Consider the following 19,542-nt stretch of genomic DNA (forward strand, 5'->3'; position numbering starts at 1 on the left):
TAATGGTCAACTGCGAAGATATTTAGCCTACAGAAAAAAATTGCTCATTGTTCCTTTAATAGCCACACAATTAGACTAAAAATTATGATATTTATGCATAGTTTCAACTAACTACTGCTAAGTATGTTAAAGGCGAGCCATTATCTTGTTAGAGCACAAAATCAGAACACACACACACAAAAACTTACACACACACAAAAACTTACACACACACACAAAAATTTACACACACAACAAAAATTTACACACACACAAAACCTTACCCACCCACACAAAAACTTACACACAAACAAAAACTTACCCGCACAAACAAAAACTCACACACACACACACAAAAAACTTACACACACAAAAACTTACACACACATAAAAACTTACTCACACACACACAAAATTACACACACACACAAAAATTTACACACACACACACACACTAGTAGACAAAAATTACGATATTTATGCACAGTTTCAACTAACTATGGCTAAGTATCTTAAAAGGTGAGGTATTTTTCTTGAAACAACACCAAAGATCATTAAGGGGTATTAATGAAAATGATGATACATCAACCGAACACTGTCAACGAGACCACCGAATAACAATCACCAAAGTGTCACCATGCCGTCACTGTGTCAACACCCCTCGGAAAATAGGGGGTAAAGGTCAACTGCGAAGATATTTAGCCTAAAGAAAAAAATTGCTCATTGTTCCTTTAGTAGCCACGCAATTAGACTAAAAATTATGATATTTATGCACAGTTTCAACTAACTACGGCTAAGTATGTTAAAGGCGAGACATTTTCTTGCGAGAACACAAAATCAGAACACACACACACAAAACTTACACACACACAAAAAATTACACACACACAAAAACTTACACACACACAAAAACTTAAACACGCACAAAACCTTACCCACACACACAAAAACTTACACACACAAAAACTTACACACACACACAAACACTCACACACACACACACAAAAAACTTACACACACAAAGAATTACACACACACATAAAAACTGACACACACACACAAAATAACACACACACACAAACATTTACACACACACACACAATTAGAAAAAAATTAAGATATTTATGCACAGTTTCAACTAACTACGGCTAAGTATCTTAAAAGGCGAGGTATTTTTCTTGCGAGAACACAAAAAATCATTAAGTGGTATTAATGAAAATGATGATAATCAACCGAAAACCGTCAAAGAGAACACCGATTAACCATCACCAAAGTGTTACAATACCGTCAGTGTGTCAACACCCCTCGGGAAATAGGGGGGTAATGATCAACTGCGAAGATATTTAGCCTACAGAAAAAATTGCTCATTGTTTCTTTAGTAGCCACACAATTAGACTAAAAATTATGATATTTATGCAGAGTTTCAACTAACTACGGCTAAGTATGATAAAAGCGAGCCATTTTCTTACGAGAACACAAAATCAGAACACAAACACACAAAAACTGACAAACACACAAAATCTAAAACAAAAACAAAAAATTATAAAAACATACAAACTTACACACAAACAAAAAATTACCCACACACACAAAAACTTACACACACAAAAACTTACCCACACACACCAAAACTCACACACACACACAAAAAACTTACACACAAAAAAAAATACACACACACAAAAACTTACACAAACACACAAAAAATTACACGCACACACAAAAATTTACACACACACACACACACAATTAGACGAACATTACGATATTTATGCACAGTTTCAACTAACTACGTCTAAGTATCTTAAAAGGCGAGGTATTTTTCTTGCGAGAACACAAAAATCATTAAGTGGTATTAATGAAAATGATGATAATCAACCGAAAACCGTCAACGAGAACTCCGATTTAACCATTACCAAAGTGTCACAATGCCGTCAGTGTGTCAACATCCCTCGGAAAATGGGGGGAGGGACTGAGTTACTCAGAATCTAAAAGGACATATTTTTTCACAGGAAATAACAAAATTGATATTTTTCAACGACAAATCCCAAAAGAATTATTATTAAAATCATGAGGGAGAGGGATCTAGGAGAATCAGTGCTTCATTCATCATTTAGCTTCCCACCGAGAGAGTTTCCGAGCAGAAATAGACATGTTTCATCTAGAAGTTCAATCACTTTTGCATGTTTTTAAGGTTAATTTTTTTATATTTTTCTAATAAAGTTTAGTGTTTATTCATTTTTATGGTTACATGCGCGGGGGATGGAGGGTATGAAACATTACTTTTAGATTTCATATTGAATTCTATGACCTTTCTAATAATATATATATATATATATATATATATATATATATACATATATATACATATATATATAGACACAAAGAGCGAGAAGTTTTAGTGTTGCTTCTTACTCCAACTGAAAACTTATTTTTAATTTGATGTTTTACCATTTTTTCAAATCATGCCATAAATATCCGTTTGTATAGACCCTCACTTATCAGTTCAACACGATTCGAGTACCGGTTCGATTCGAACAGCAACAATTCTTTCTAATCTTTAGACTTTTCAATCATAATAAACTTGATTACGGTATGTAATTTGTGGGACCGGTGGTCTTTTCCTTCAAAAAATTTCTCGTTCTTTCTAATCTTTAGACTTTTCAAACATAATAAACTTGATTACGGTATATAATTTGTAGGACCGATGGTATTTTCCTTCAAAAACTTTCTCGTACAGTAAACCGTTGATGTGAAACTATAAAACTAATTCATTTTAAATATTTGCAATTGGAATAAAAGGCAAATTCTGTGGGGGCATAATAGCTAGCACAGATCCAGATGGGCTGAATTCACATTTTAGAGTCAAAAAGTGCACACAAAAAGCAAATATAATAGCAATTTAAAATCTCCCCCTCCCCAAACTCAAAAAATTCTGGGGGGGGGGCATATTTACATTGTAGTTTGTATATTTTCTTTAGAAAACACATCGAAAAGCCATATCAAGAGCTAAATTTGTGAGTTTTTTTTTCACTGACAATTCCTTTTTTTTGCCAAGCCTTAACCTCCCGTAATTGAAAGATATGAATTATAATCAAGGAACATAGTTCATCATATTTTACATATTTTTGGATGGAAAACACACTGAAAAGACGTATTATTTGAACTTGCATCAAACGTTGGTGGGCTTACATTTGAAGAACCTTCCATTATTTTCTATCTTGTCCTATATTTCAGCATATACTGACTTTTAAACCTTACAAAGCCCTGAAATATACTAACCTAACGGTTATTTATTTACGAAATCGTGCAAGCTGTCAATTTTAGAACAATAATTACCTTTCTATATATCACTTAACACTCACTAGAATTGCCAATTATCACTCACGGAGAATGAAGTCAAAACAGTACTTCTTATATCACATAGTCTATTTGCGTCAAACGAGACATCTTCAACGCAGATTAATTAATTGTTACGTTCGATTTTGTTTTGGATATAGGAAAGCATCGATGGGAGTGAGAATTTCTCTAAAACTATCAAAGATTGATCAACTCTGTGATTTCACAGTTCTTGTTTAATCAGAAATAAAAAAGAAGAATAATTGATAAAAGATATTTTGAAATATGCTCCAAAATCAGAGCTATTACAACTTAAATGACGCGAGGGGGGGGGAATCAGGTTTAAGAATATCCTGGATGTATCATTTTTATATTATCTAAGTACTCACAGAAGGAGCCATCACAGAAACTTTGAAAAGGGCTCATTTGATTGGTAATTAAAGTGGCTAGCACCCAATTCACAGGAGGGCGTGAAAACTATGGTTTTTAACTTTGATATGCAAGACTAGAAAGAAAAGTTCTTAGGTGTGGGGCTGCCCCCCGCCTCAACCCTCGCTCTTGAAATCCCCCCCACCCCAACTTAACTTTTCTAGAAAGAAAAGTTCTTAGGTGTGGGGCTGCCCCCCGCCGCAACCCTCGCTCTTGAAATTCTCCCCCAACTCAACTTTTCCAGAGGATTTCAAAATCCCCCCCTCCAAACTCAAAAATTTCTAGGAACGTATTTTCATCATATTTAAATATTTACCTACGTACGCATCACTTAGGTTAGATTAGATTAGGTTAGAGACAGGCAAAAAGTTAGGTGTATGGTTAGGTTAGGCTAGTTTATGTTAGGTTAGGTTAATTTAGGTTAGACTAGGTTAGCCTACGTACTCGTGCGTACGTCGGCTAACCTAGTCTAACCTAAATTAACCTAACCTAACATAAACTAACCTAACCTAACCATACACCTAACATTTTGCCTGTCTCTCACCTAATCTAATCTAACCTAAGTGATGCGTACGTGGGTAAATATTTAAATATGATGAAAATACGTTCCTAGAAATTTTTGAGTTTGGAGGGGGGATTTTGAAATCCTCTGGAAAAGTTGAGTTGGGGGGGGGGAATTTCAAGAGCGAGGGTTGAGGCGGGGGGCAGCCCCACGCCTAAGAACTTTTCTTTCTAGAAAAGTTCAGTTGGGGTGGGGGGATTTCAAGAGCGAGGGTTGAGGTGGGGGGGCAGCCCCACACCTAAGAACTTTTCTTTCTAGTCTTGCATATCAAAGTTAAAAACCTTAGTTTTCACGCCCCCTCCTATGAATTGGGTGCTAGCCACTTTAATTACCAATCAAATGAGCCCTTTTCAAAGTTTCTGTGATGACTCCTTCTGTGAGTACTTAGATAATATAAAAATGATCCCTCCAGGATATTCTTATACCTGATTCCCCCCCCCTCGCGTCATTTAAGTTGTAATAACTCTGATGTTGTAGCATATTTCAAAATATATTTTATAAATTATTATTATTTTTTATTTATTATTAAACAAGAACTGTTAAATCACAGAGTTGATCAATCTTTGATAGTTTTAGAGAAATTCTCACTCCCATCGATGCTTTCCTATATCCAAAACAAAATCGAACGTAACAATTAATCTGCGTTGAAGATGTCTCGTTTGACGCAAATAGACTATGTGATACAAGAAGTACTGTTTTGAATCCATTCTCCGTGAGTGATAATTGGCAATTCTAGTGAGTGTTAAGTGATATATAGAAAGGTAATTATTGTTCTAAAATCAACAGTTTGCACGATTTCGTAAATAAATAACCGTTAGGTTAGTATATTTCAGGGCTTTGAAAGGTTTAAAAGTCAGTATAGGCTGAAATATAGGACAAGATAGAAAATAATGGAAGGTTCTTCAAAAGTAAGCCCGCCAACGTTTGATGTAAGTTCAAATAATATGTCTTTTCAGTGTGTTTTCCATCCAAAAATATGTAAAATATGATGAACTATGTTCCTTGATTATAATTCATATCTTTCAATTACGGGAGGTTAAGGCTTGGCAAAAAAAAGGAATTGTCAGTGAAAAAAAACTCACAAATTTAGCCCTCTTGATATGGCTTTTCGATGTGTTTTCTAAAGAAAATATACAAACTACAATGTAAATATGCCCCCCCCCAAGAAAATTTTTGAGTTTGGGGAGGGGGAGATTTTAAATTGCTATTATATTTGCTTTTTTGTGTGCACTTTTTGACTCTAAAATGTGAATTCAGCCCATCTGGATTTGTGCTAGCTATTATGCCCCCACAGAATTTGCCTTTTATTCCAATTGCAAATATTTAAAATGAATTAGTTTTATAGTTTCACATCAACGGTTTACTGTACGAGAAAGTTTTTGAAGGAAAATACCACCGGTCCTACAAATTACATACCGTAATCATGTTTATTATGTTTGAAAAGTCTAAAGGTTAGAAAGAACGAGAAATTTTTTGAAGGAAAAGATCACCGGTCCCACAAATTACATACCGTAATCAAGTTTATTATGCTTGAAAAGTCTAAAGATTAGAAAGAATTGTTGCTGTTCGAATCGAACCGGTACTCGAATCGTGTTGAACTGATAAGCGAGGGTCTATACAACCGGATATTTATGGCATGATTTGAAAAAATGGTAAAACATCAAATTAAAAATAAGTTTTCAGTTGGAAGTAAGAAGCAACACTAAAACTTCTCGCTCTTTGCGCATAAGTTTGACTATATATATATATATTATATATATATATATATATATATATTATTAGAAAGGTCATAGAATTCAATATGAAATCTCAAAGTAATGTTTCATACCCTCCATCCCCCGCGCATGTAACCATAAAAATGAATAAACACTCAACTTTATTAGAAAAATATAAAAAAATTAACCTTAAAAACATGCAAAAGTGATTGAACTTCTAGATGAAACATGTCTATTTCTGCTCGGAAACTCTCTCGGTGGGAAGCTAAATGATGAATGAAGCACTGATTCTCCTAGATCCCTCTCCCTCATGATTTTAATAATAATTCTTTTGGGATTTGTCGTTGAAAAATATCAATTTTGTTATTTCCAGTGAAAAAATATGTCCTTCTAGATTCTGAGTAACTCATTCCCTCTCCCTATTTTCCGAGGGGTGTTGACACACTGACGGGATTGTGACACTTTGGTGATGGTTAATCGGAGTTCTCGTTGACGGTTTTCGGTTGATTATCATCATTTTCATTAATACCACTTAATGATTTTTGTGTTCTCGCAAGAAAAATACCTCGCCTTTTAAGATACTTAGCCGTAGTTAGTTGAAACTGTGCATAAATATCGTAATTTTTGTCTAATTGTGTGTGTGTGTGTGTGTGTAAATTTTTGTGTGTGTTTAATTTTTTGTGTGTAAGTTTTTGAGTGTGTGTAAGTTTTTTTGTGTGTTAGTTTTTTGTGTGTGTGTGTGTGCGTTTTTGTGTGTGTGGGTAAGTTTTTTTGTGTGTGTAAGTTTTTGTGTGTGTGGGTAAGGTTTTGTGTGTGTGTAAATTTTTGTGTGTGTGTAAGTTTTTGTGTGTGTGTAAGTTTTTGTGTGTGTGTAAGTTTTTGTGTGTGTGTGTTCTGATTTTGTGTTCTCGCAAGAAAATGGCTTGCCTTTAACATACTTAGCCGTAGTTAGTTGAAACTGTGCATAAATATCATAATTTTTAGTCTAATTGTGTGGCTACTAAAGGAACAATGAGCAATTTTTTTCTGTAGGCTAAATATCTTCGCAGTTGACCTTTACCCCCCGATTTTCCGAGGGGTGTTGACACACTGACGGCATTGTAACACTTTGGTGATGGTTAATCGGTGTTCTCGTTGACGGTTTTCGGTTGATTATCATCATTTTCATTAATACCACTTAATGATTTTCTGTGTTCTCGCAAGAAAAATACCTCGCCTTTTAAGATACTTAGCCGTAGTTAGTTGAAACTGTGCATAAATATCGTAATTTTTGTCTAATTGTGTGTGTGTGTGTAAATTTTTGTGTGTGTGTGTAATTTTTTGAGTGTGTGTGTAAGTTTTCATGTGTGTGTTAGTTTTTGTGTGTGTAAGTTTTTTGTGTGTGTGTGTGTGAGTTTTTGTGGGTGCGTGTAAGTTTTTGTGTGTGTGTAAGTTTTGGTGTGTGTGGGTAAGTTTTTGTGTGTGTGTAAATTTTTGTGTGTGTGTAAGTTTTTATGTGTGTGTAAGTTTTTTTGTGTGTGTAAGTTTTTTGTGTGTGTGTAAGTTTGTATGTGTGTGTGTTCTGATTTTTTGTTCTCGCAAGAAAATGGCTAGCCTTTAACATACTTAGCCGTAGTTAGTTGAAACTCTGCATAAATATTATAATTTTTAGTCTAATTGCGTGGCTACTAAAGGAACAATGAGCAATTTTTTTCTGTAGGCTAAATATCTTTGCATTTGACCATTACCCCCCTATTTCCAGAGGGGTGTTGACACACTGTGGGCATTGTGACACTTTGGTGATGGTTAATTGGTGGTCTCGTTGACATTTTTCAGTTGATTATCATCATTTTCATTAATACCACTTAATGATATTTTGTGTTCTGGACAGACAAATACATCACCTATTAAGATACTTAGCCTTAGTTAGTTGAAACTGTGCATAAATATCGTAATTTTTGTCTAATTGTTTGTGTGTGTGTAAATTTTTGTGTGTGTGCGTGTAATTTTTGTGTGTGTGTGTAAGTTTTTATGTGTGTGTAAGTTTTTGTGTGTGTAAGTTTTTTGTGTGTGTGTGTGTGAGTTTTTGTGTGTGTGTGTAAGTTTTTGTGTGTGTGTAAGTTTTTGTGTGTGTGGGTAAGGTTTTGTGTGTGTGTAAATTTTTGTGTGTGTGTAAGTTTTTGTGTGTGTGTAATTTTTTGTGTGTGTGCGTTCTGATTTTGTGTTCTCGCAAGAAAATGGCTCGCCTTTAACATACTAAGCCGTAGTTAGTTGAAACTGTGCATAAATATCATAATTTTTAGTCTAATTGTGTGGCTACTAAAGGAACAATGAGCAATTTTTTTCTGTAGGCTAAATATCTTCGCAGATGACCTTTACCCCCCTATTTTCCGAGGGGTGTTGACATATTGTCGGCATTTTGACACTTTGGTGATGGTTAATCGGTGTTCTCGTTGACGGTTTTCGGTTGATTATCATCATTTTCATTAATATCACTTAATTCCCCCTTCCTATATAAAAACTGGACATTAAATTACGTACAGGCTTTTACCAAGAACATTAAATCTCATGTATGCTTTTACCAAGGACATTAGATCTTGCAAAGACTTCTACCAGTGACATTAAATCTCGCCCCGTATGTAAAAAAAAACAAGTATCCGGCTAATCGATGAATTTTATACATGAAAATTATGGTTATATTGAAAAATATTAAGTAATCCTGTTTATTTCATTTATAAAAAACGTAAAAGTTTAAACATTAACAATCTGTCAATACTTAAAGAGGATTGCAACTTCAAAGGAGGCTATATCTTTCAAGCTGGGAGTAAATTATTTAAACCTTGTTTGTCTCTCATTTTTTTAATTTGGTGTTCAATCCCAAATCTCTCCAAGGCTAAGTTTATTATGTTTGAAAGATGTATGCAAGGAATTGATAAAATTAGAAATGATTATCAAGTTATCCTGGTTGCAGCAGTAGCTGCAATTTAGTAAATAGCGAACAGTAGTCCATCTGCGTTTGAATTCTTGGTTTTCACTAGTTATTAACGAAGGGTTGTAACGTTATATTCTAGTTTCTTAGGCTAAATATCTTCGCAGTTGACCTTTACTTCTCTCCCCTTAACTGAGGAAAAATCTGAATGCATGTGTCTAGTTATTTTATGGCTGTAAAAATATCAATTCTGTAGATGAGTCCCTCTCCACTCCAAATTAGATATACAACCGTCAATTGAGGCCTTATTTTCATAAGGACATTATAGTTATGAATCTCAGTGTGCCATATCTGACAGTATCCCTCCCCTCTTAACTATGAAAAATATTTGCTATGTGGAAAGATTTCAAAATAAAAAAAAATTTAAAAATCATTTATACAAATAAACTAATTCAGTTAATTAATTTCTAAAATTGATTATAAATTCATTAACATCAAAGGCATATACTTATGAAAATAAGTGTATTTACCTTCTTCATGATTTCATGGGCTCCATTTTTAGGGGTGGGGGGGGGGATTTCCCATTCCAATTCCCAGCCGAGTGGTTAGCGCTTCAGACTTGAAATCATATGAGTTTATATGTGGTCAGGAGTTTGAGTCCTGGTTTCGCTGTTTGTTTGGTTTGGAATGGGGGTAAATGTCGTAACCCTATAAGCTCAGCCACAGTCGACCCAGCTCTAAATGGGTACCTAGAGAAATCTGGGGGGAATACACGGGAAACGTCAGATGATTTGTCCCCCAACCACGCATTGCACTCCCGACCGAAGGCATTGAATTAGGATATTGGTATCTGCGCAACGCAGACCTCTGGTCAGCAAGGGAAAAAGTTTTTTTTAATTAAATCTGAAACACCTTGCATCAACGAATCACTTAAGAAATTCTGGATCTCTATGTACTTGGAAAAATTATAAATAATTATTGTTTTCTGCTGCTAATTATTGTTGCTATGTGCAGACATAGCTCAAATTTCCACCCAATCATTCCTAAAAGATTCTTACTAAAAAAGTTTATGTGAGGTAGAATGTTAATTTTAGTTCATTTCTAAAAGCATTTACTGTTAGAAAAATATGACTCGAATTTGTTTGGAGTTCTTATGCGGATTTTCAATTTGTTGACGCTATCATATCTTATTACTGTATTTAGTTGCCCAAAGAGAGATAAATTCATCTAAAATTTTAATAGTGTCGTTATTTTTAGTTCAACTACTACTACTACTACTACTACTACTACAACTCACCGCTGCACCAGAACTCTAGTTTTTTGTAAGAAAATTATGGTAAATACATTTTTTTGGTTCGAAAATAAACTATTCCCGTAAAATCTGAACTAATACAGGTTTTTGACCGTAAACTCTAGTATTTGATCATAGTGTTCTCAATCTTTTAGGATGTATGGACCGAGTGGGAGCTCACTCATGAGGAGGAAATTCATTTGTGTAATATATGCATTGATGATGCTGATGATATAATGGAAGTCCACTATACATCTGAAGGATTATCTTACACGTCAGATGATCTAGTGAGGAGAGGGCCTTCTGGAAGAATGTGTATCGAGGATGATGATCGTCTATATGTAGATATGCCCCCCTTGAGAAATATTGAAATAGTCAGTGACGAAGATGACAGCATACAAATAATTACAATACCTCATCCTCAAATTGAGGAACTTACTATTGAGGAGGAGGTTGATGATGATGATAATCATATTTTATATTTAAAAAGCGTTATATACATTGATTTGACAAATGAATAAAAATATTTAGAAGAATCCTTTATTTTTTATCATTGATAGAAAACTTGGTTGTGTACTGATAATACTCTCCTAATAAAACTGAACTATTCATGTACAGCAGTCTCTGCTGGTATCCTTATTCTATACATATCTAGTATGAGAAAATAAAAATAGTACAATCAAATTTATTGTATGATTATAATATAAAACTCATTATGCATATCAATAATTAGATTTATCGTTAAATCATATATGAGAACTCTTCCACCACGGTTTTCGTTGTTTAAAATCCATTTCATAGAATCACCTTTTATGTTGTCTCTTAAAGGGCCACTTTTTCTTTTCTCTTAGAGCATATTCATCGTAATATTCAGTGTTATATCTTGCACTATATACATTTTTCATTGGGTTTTCACTGCTGTCTTTTACACTATAGAGAAAGTCCTCTTTTCCCAGTCTCTTCTTCTTTCGATCTTCCTTTTCTGTCATATTAACCCTTCTTTTATGTGAGCTTACTTGCAATCGGTATAAATTTCTCTCCGTATCACATATAATTTTTCTTCTAATTTCCTCCAGATTCTTCACTTTTATCACTGCCTCTATGCTGTCTAAACATGCAGTAGGTTCATCAGAATGTTCAAAATCATGAAAATGTCCTTTACAAATAGAACAGTTGCAATAAATGGATATTTCTAACTCAACTTGTTCACTCATGTTATCACACTGCTAACTAAAAACTTACTGAACTTTATTAACAGACTAATAAAAACTAAAGCAAAAATCCTTTCCTCATAGTCACATCGCCACTACTATGTAAACAAGCCATCTGATTGGCTGAGAAGGAAACACGTGATTTAGCTGTTTCCGGGACACTCATAACATTTGCCTCGAGCAACAACAACAAATACTATTTCTGGATCATAATATTCGCTGAGAGCGTGCACTTACAACAACATTGACCTTGACATTTGCCTCGGAAACAACAACAAATACTATTTCTGGATCATAACATTCGCTGAGAGCGTGCCAAAAACACACCTGGAGAAAGAGGTCATTGACCCCATTAACCACATGTTCTCTCTAGGGACTCTATGCCCATATTTGGGGTGCAAAAAAGTTGTAGGTGGCAGCAGGGGTGAGCGATCGTGTCAATAGGGGCATCTCTACTAATGCGCGGCTAGAATTGAGAAAGGTACAAAAGACCAAAATGTCAAGAAAAGTCAAAGAAATGTCTAAGAAAAGCTTGTAATTGCGGCTAGAATTGAGAAAGGTACAAAAGACCAAAATGTTAAGAAAAGTCTAAGAAATGTCTAAGAAAAGCTTGTAAATGCGGCTAGAATTGAGAAAGGTACAAAAGACCAAAATGCCAAGAAAAGTCTAACAAATGTCTAAGAAAAGCTTGTAAATGCGGCTAGAATTGAGAAAGGTACAAAAGACAAAAATGTTAAGAAAAGTCTAAGAAATGTCTAAGAAAAGATTGTAAATGCGGCTAGAATTGAGAAAGGTACAAAAGACCAAAATGTCAAGAAAAGTCAAAGAAATGTCTAAGAAAAGCTTGTAAATGCGGCTAGAATTGAGAAAGGTACAAAAGACCAAAATGTCATGAAAAGTAAAGGAAATGTCTAAGAAAAGCTTGTAACTGCGGCTAGAATTGAGAAAGGTACAAAAGACCAAAATGTCAAGAAAAGTCTAAGAAATGTCTAAGAAAAGCTTGTAAATGTGGCTAGAATTGAGAAAGGGACAAGAGACCAAAATGTTAAGAAAAGTCTAAGAGATGTCTAAGAAAAACTTGTAAATGCGGCTAGAATTGAGAAACGTACAAAAGACCAAAATGTCAAGAAAAGTCTAAGAAAAGCTTGTAAATGCGGCTAGAATTGAGAAAGCTATAAAAGACCAATGTCAAGAAAAGTCAAAGAAATGTCTAAGAAAATCTTGTAAATTCGGCTAGATTTGAGAAAGGTACAAAAGACCAAAATGTCAAGAAAAGTCAAAGAAATGTCTAAGAAAAGCTTGTAAATGATGCTAGAATTGAGAAAGGTACAAAAGACCAAAATGTTAAGAAAAGTCAAAGAAATGTCAAAGAAAAGCTTGTAAATGCGGCTGAATTTGAAAAAATTACAAAAGACCAAAATTTCAAGAAAAGTCTAAGAAATGTCTAAGAAAAGCTTGTAAATGCGGCTAGAATTGAGAAAGGTACAAAAGACCAAAATGCTAAGAAAAGTCAAAGAAATGTCTAAGAAAAGCTTGTAAATGCGGCTAGAATTGAGAAAGGTACAAAAGACCAAAATGTCAAGAAAAGTCAAAGAGATGTCTAAGAAAAGCTTGTAAATACGGCTAGAATTGAGAAAGGTACAAAAGACCAAAATGTCAAGAAAAGTCAAAGAAATGTCTAAGAAAATCTTGTAAATGCGGCTAGATTTGAGAAAGGTACAAAAGACCAAAATGTCAAGATAAGTCTAAGAAATGTCTAAGAAAAGCTTGTAAATGCGGCTAGAATTGAGAAAGGTACAAAAGACCAAAATGTTAAGAAATGTCTAAGAAAAGTCTAAGAAAAGCTTGTAAATGCGGCTAGAATTGAGAAAGGTACAAAAGACCAAAATGTTAAGAAAAGTCTAAGAAAAGCTTGTAAATGCGGCTAAAATTAAGAAAAATACAAAAGACCAAACAACTCAGCTACATTTTATAATCACGTACATACGCAATTTTTATCTCAATGGCTTAAAAAATAATTTTCAGATAATTTTAAGAGAGTTTTGGTAATTTAGAATAATCTACGATGTTTAAGAGATCATTTTAAGATAATATTAGAACGGTATCTCGTTAGAAAAAAAGCATGCGGCATCCAACTTGATAGTCCATACCGGCGGTTATGATCTCCGTTTGTGGCCCTTCAGCTAGGAAGTACAATGGGGGGCTCCACCCATTTGGAGCTGGGTTGACTCTGCCTGAGGCCACAGATTTTAACCCCCGTCCCAAGCAGTGTGACCCCTTTAATGGTATTTCGTTAAAGTCTCCTTTTCAATGAATATTCAACAGGTATATCTTACAATTACAACTCCTTAAAAAGCAAACTATAAAAAAAGGAGTTCCACCTAAACAATTTTGACAACATTTCCGTATTATTTACTATCCATGCCCTGAGCGAACCTCTAAGCCAACAGGACAATATGAAGTGATTAAAAATAGGAACTTATGATTCTCCCAATTAACATAAACTTTTAAAATAACACAATCATTTACCCTTGTGGTGGTATAGTGGTAAGAACCGTTCCTAATCATCGGAAGATTTCAGGTTCGATCCCACATGCCGCAAGGGAATTCACCTTGTACATATTTGGTTTTTAATTTTTTATGTTACTATTTAACTAATTTTATTTTAACTAATTTTTTATGTTACTAATTTTTTTAATTATTTTTAATGTATATGTTTCATGTGCAATTTCAGCTGCATCATAGAAACTAAAAACGATAAAACCCCTACTGAGGCAAATACGACGTATGTATGCTTTTCGAGTGTATTCATAATTATGACGTCACTCACATTAATCTTTTTTTTTCAAGATTAAGGTTCAACAGGTATATCAACAGGAATTATCAGCAACACACAGGCCGATTCTTCATTAATAAACACAGCACCAAAATTCAAGCCACAATTATAACCATAATTTATGTAACATAGATGAAACAAAAATTGATTTTGGGGTATAATTTTGACTCATCAAAGAAAAAAAAGTAACGATATTAAAATAAAATTTAGTCACTTACCCAAGAAGGTAGGTCCACTACACGAGCTTTTATGATATCACTTTCATCAATGAAGTTGGCAAGGCGAGCACTATTCATTCGGAAATCTCTTTCTTTTCTCCACTGCTCCCGCACAGCCGTTAAGCCTGCAGCACCAACTATCCAAACAAGACTCATCCGAAAATAACCAGCCTGTAGAAAATATACATAGATTCTTTTTCTTTTTTGTGGGGTTAGAGATAAATATAGAGACAAAGCGATGAAATAAAACAGAACGCCATTTACAGATTTTTTTTTTTTTAAGATGACTTTCATGGAATTTGACCATAAGAAATTAGGGCCTGATATGCTACTAGTTAACTATTTGCCTAGTTTATCCCTAGAGTTTTGACAGTTGAATCTTCTTTTAAAGGCACTAGCACAGGCTTTCAGGAATAATCTTCCTCGGGAGACCATTACAAATAGAGGTGTACTGTCTTTCAAAACAATTTTTAAGTACACAGGGATGGGTGTCACCTCTTGTGGGTAAGCTGACCGTGTCTCGTCAACTCTCTTGGTAGCTTCACCCTTGAGGATGAAGTCGGGATGTTAACCCTAGAGATTCAATCAGGGGATTAGAAGCTTCTTAGACTTGGATGTACTGAGGCTGGCCATCCAATCATCATGCCACTCTTCTATCTTCAGAAGGTCCGATTTTACGGACATGCAAGCTTGTACAGGGTCATCATGCTTACGGACAGCTACGTGGACTGTCATATCGTCAGAAAATTGTGCACAGGCTTAAGTGATACTGGCCCCAATCATGTCGTCGATATTCACCCATAGAAGTCTGGGCCCCAGGATGCTCCCCGATGCACACTAGCCTCTACTAGTTACTCCTGGAAGATTAGATGGTAAGTACGATGAGCCTGAAGTAGACAGTAAAAAATTCCGTATGCTTGGGACTTTTCTGACCATTCATCAAAAGATTTCCTGATATCAAAAGATAGCAGCCTCACATCGTACTCTTGGATCAGAAGTTTAATCCACTCCTGATGCTAGGCATTAAGGCAGTCGAATATCCGATCCCACTACTTATATTCCAACTGCGCCTATTCCTGCAGCGACTCATTCTACCATGACTAGTCCTACTATGATGACTGTTATTACTACTACTATCAATAATATTCCCACCTTGAGAACCGATGAGTGATGATTCCAACGGGTGCGAGTCATTTGTATCTATAGGTAATTTACCCATGGCCTTTGTTTCTTATAAAAAAAATTCAGTGCATCAGACTGTTAAAAATGAGGGACTGATATGCCACAATTGAGCCATTTACCTATGTTATACCTAGGACAGACAGGTCATTTTTCTTTAGTATATCTTTGCTTCTATGGTAATATATGGCTCATTGTTCAGTTTTCACTATCATTTTCACTTGATTTGGGAAAATTGGCTCCAACAAATTGGTGCCAGCCCCTACCCCTGGCTGAATGACATTGCCTTATATTTTTATATTTTTGTTCTGAGATTTCTATTATCCAGCATTGGAAGTGCGGATTAGACCAGGTAAGCCCCTTCCCCCTAAAATTCAGCTTATTCTCCCTAGAACCGGGTCTGTCCAACTTCCTTTTAAGGGAATCAAAAGACGGGTTTTCAAGGATAACGTCCTTCTGTACATCATTCCAAATTGAGGTGCAGCGTTCCTTAAAGCTGTTCTTCCAATCCTCAGTGAAGGAAGCCTCCTCTTGCACGTAATCCTACCGTGCACTGTTTCTATGTATTTGCCATAACACGTAACGCACTTGCTCTTTAATTCTTGTGGGTTCGGTTCCCTTTCCTTGTGCTAAACCTAAATCTGCATTTGAAGAAGAAAACAACAAAAATTCAAAGACGTTTACACTAGTAAAGACATGTAAGAAAAGAGGGCTTCCGGGCCCGGGCCACCACGGCATATCATCATTTCTACAGTTTTTACCATTTTTCAAATTACCAAGTGATGTCATGTACTTATAACAAAAAAAAAAACACTCCAAAAGTTAGCCCAAGGGACCGTTCAAGAAAAATTATGGCGGAAGAACTTGCTCTTTTGGTGCTTCTCCCCCCCCCCCCTCCGCACCAAAGGCTCAGATCTGTGGTCATCTATGATAATGATTAATTTTTCTCTTTAGTTACTTGGGATGCGTGGTTCAATTATCACAGCTAATACCTACATAACGAAATCCCAAAACATCTTCAGTCATTTTTTATGATTTTACCCAACCCAGGGCCAGGGACGTATTTAGGACGAAATTCTAAATTTTCAGGAATTTGTGGCCAAGTTTTATTCAAAGTATCAAATATCCCCCCCACCCTCAAGGAAAAAAAATCTTGCGATCTTCTGCGGGCAATTTAGTAGAACTGTTCCAAAGATATGGTAAAAATTTTTCTTCCAGAGGCATAACCAAGCGACCTATGAGCCTCTCTTATAACACTTCGACTGAATGAGATCAAAGTGATTTCTTCATAAAAACTCGTCTTTGATACCTCCTCATCCTCACCAGATGAACGACTAACTCAAAAACTTATAAAAAAAGGAAAATAGCAATAGTGTCAAAAAGGAAAATCGTCAACGACGTCAACGACTTGTTTAGCCCTAAGCTACTAAACTACCCTTTGCTGTTGCATTTTTGTCTTTCAAAGAACTTTAATATGTAGGGGAGAGCAAAAACAGCAAAATTTTGGCATCAGTAGGCCTACCAGCTTAAATCCAACTAGCCCCCTTAGCCTGCCAAGACTTTCCTACGCTAAACACAGGCCTACTATTGTGCAAAATGGATCTCGATTTAAAATAATTCTTTAAAATAGAAAAAAAATGGTTACCGGTTATGACTTATAGGAAAAATTTAACCTTGATCGTATTATATTGCGGACTTAACCAAGTTTCTTTGAAATTTTCTAGTTTTTAATGAAGTCCCAGAATCAATATAACCAGAATCAATTATCCATAATGTCTTGGAAAGATTTAGCTCTAATTCAAAAAGACTGGTTAATGCTGAAGCTTGTACATGATTTATGATTTTTGGTGATTACTTATTAATAAAGATTTCATAGGTATGATAAAACTTACTGGCAATGTAAGGTTTTGTGAACTGACAATGTAACTTCAGCCCCACCCCCTTCATCACAGAATCGGCTGCCCCCCCCTAGAGAAGAAGCTACGTAAGCCCATTACCAGAAGCTACACTGTTAGTGGCACTAGTAATTCTTGGTCGGTACCTCCACAAGTTACTCCTACCCCTACCAAAGTTAAAACTTCATAGGTTTCCCGTACTCCTTGGGTCAACTGATAAACATAATTAAAAAAAACATACCATATACAAACCCAGCAAGAGTGGGAAATGTTGAAGAAAACGTTTCATAATTGATTTTAGACTACCAGTACTGACGGTTTGCGACGATGGTGTAGGGGGTTGACTCGGCTCCTCATCTTTGACCTCTTGCACTTGAGAAGCATCGCCATTGGAAGCTGCCATACTTGTATAGAGATCTACAGATACATTGTATTAATTTTTTGTATTTCTACAAAAGCTCTACATTTCTAGCAACAATAACAGCTAAATGTTTATCCACTCAAAACAATAAACCAAAATAACAGCAAAAGTAATGTTATGTTACAAAACATAACTCAATTTAGCATTGCTGTGAAAGTGCTTTGAAATTTGACTCTGTTTAATTGGGTAAAACTGGTTTCAAAGTTCACTTTTTGTTTTATTTGCAGCAAACCTAACTAATAAAAGTTGGTGTGAAAACATTTCCACTGCAATTGTAAAAAAAATGGCAGACAATACGGGAAAGAAGAATGAAAGATTCGAAAGTATTTAAACTAATCGAAATTGGAATCAAAAACGTTTATAAAATAACATTTAATACAACTATACAAATAAGAATGAAGTAGGAATTTTGTTATTTATAAATAGAATTGGTTTCCCGTTTTAATGCAACTATTACTAACAACCCACTGCAGCACTAAGCCTGTTGAGGTCAACGCAGGCTTGGTAAGAACTTTTTTATAAGAACTTAAAGCTATAACTTTTTTAGCCGAGGTTGAGGGAGAGGCAGCCTCCCTCACATATGAAATAATTTATGTTCGTTTCTAATTTTACTGCTGCTCTTTATTTCAGTTGAAAAAATTTGTTTTTTTTTTAATTAAATTTCTGACCGTTTTTCAAATCCCCTCCCTCCCGTGTAAAGTTTCCCCTAAGAACTCCCTCCGAAAGATTTTGTCTATGGAAAATCCCTCTCCCCCACAAAAACCCCCCCTCCCCCCAAAAAATATCCGTATATTGCCCAATAACATATACTTTATGTTAACAATTAGCATTGCAGAACTTATAGCCCATTCCCCAAGGGCTATGGGGGGGGGGGAGGGTCGTGTCATTCCTAAGGGCACAGTTATTGTATCTTTTCACATCGCTGAATCAAATGGCTATCTCAAAATTTCGATTGGACATTTTTTTTGGGAAAGGAGCATGGGAGGGGGCAATAAACATACATTCGTGATCTTTCTTCTGGCAAAAAAAAAAAATTAAAAAATTCCATATTTTTGTAGATAGGAGTTTCAAACCCCAACAATAGGGTTCTCTGATATGCTGAATCTGATAGTGTGATTTTCATTGCGATCTCTTGACTTTTTTAGGAGGGGGGGGGGGGGGTGTTTCCCCCTTTTTCAAAAATAAGGCAAATTTTCTCAGGATCGCAGCTATTGATGGGTAACATTAAACATAGAAAGCCAATTCCTTTGATGCATCTACTGTTATCAAAATTATGTTTTTTAGAGCTTTTGTTACTATTGGGCCGAGTTGCTCATTATTTACAGTTCGTTACGAACTGTTTGATATTGCCTAGGTAAGGGAGTCTATCGACTTGATCTATATTATTGCTACCTAACTTCACCTCTTTATCTTCACTCTTCTATTTTGATTGATAAGAGTACCTAGTTTTTGATTTATCTACTTTCTGTGGAGTGTGAATAACATTTTTGTTTTAACTAACATAGGCAAGAGCGCCAAAAATTTGGATTAAGTTAAAAGCTTGTGCAAAAAGAATGTTT

General features: G+C 35.2%; 1 protein-coding gene across 6 annotated transcripts in view; it reads right to left on the reverse strand.

Moving 5' to 3' along the window:
• The window catches only part of Esyt2 (extended synaptotagmin-like protein 2), a 234,103-nt gene that overhangs the window by 153,893 nt on the left and 60,668 nt on the right, over positions 1-19,542 (reverse strand). For all 6 annotated transcript variants that reach the window (XM_089104783.1, XM_089104781.1, XM_089104780.1 and 3 more), the window contains exons 2-3: positions 17,804-17,979; positions 14,489-14,659 (exon numbers count right to left, since the gene is read on the reverse strand). In XM_089104783.1, coding sequence (XP_088960909.1) covers positions 14,489-14,659; positions 17,804-17,965 — 333 coding nt within the window. In that variant the 5' untranslated portion in view covers positions 17,966-17,979. The remainder of the gene's footprint in view (positions 1-14,488; positions 14,660-17,803; positions 17,980-19,542) is intronic.

This window comes from Artemia sp. Qi Xiang Cuo, chromosome 19, assembly GCF_049724085.1.
Source record: "Artemia sp. Qi Xiang Cuo chromosome 19, ASM4972408v1, whole genome shotgun sequence".
NCBI lineage: Eukaryota > Metazoa > Arthropoda > Branchiopoda > Anostraca > Artemiidae > Artemia > Artemia sp. Qi Xiang Cuo.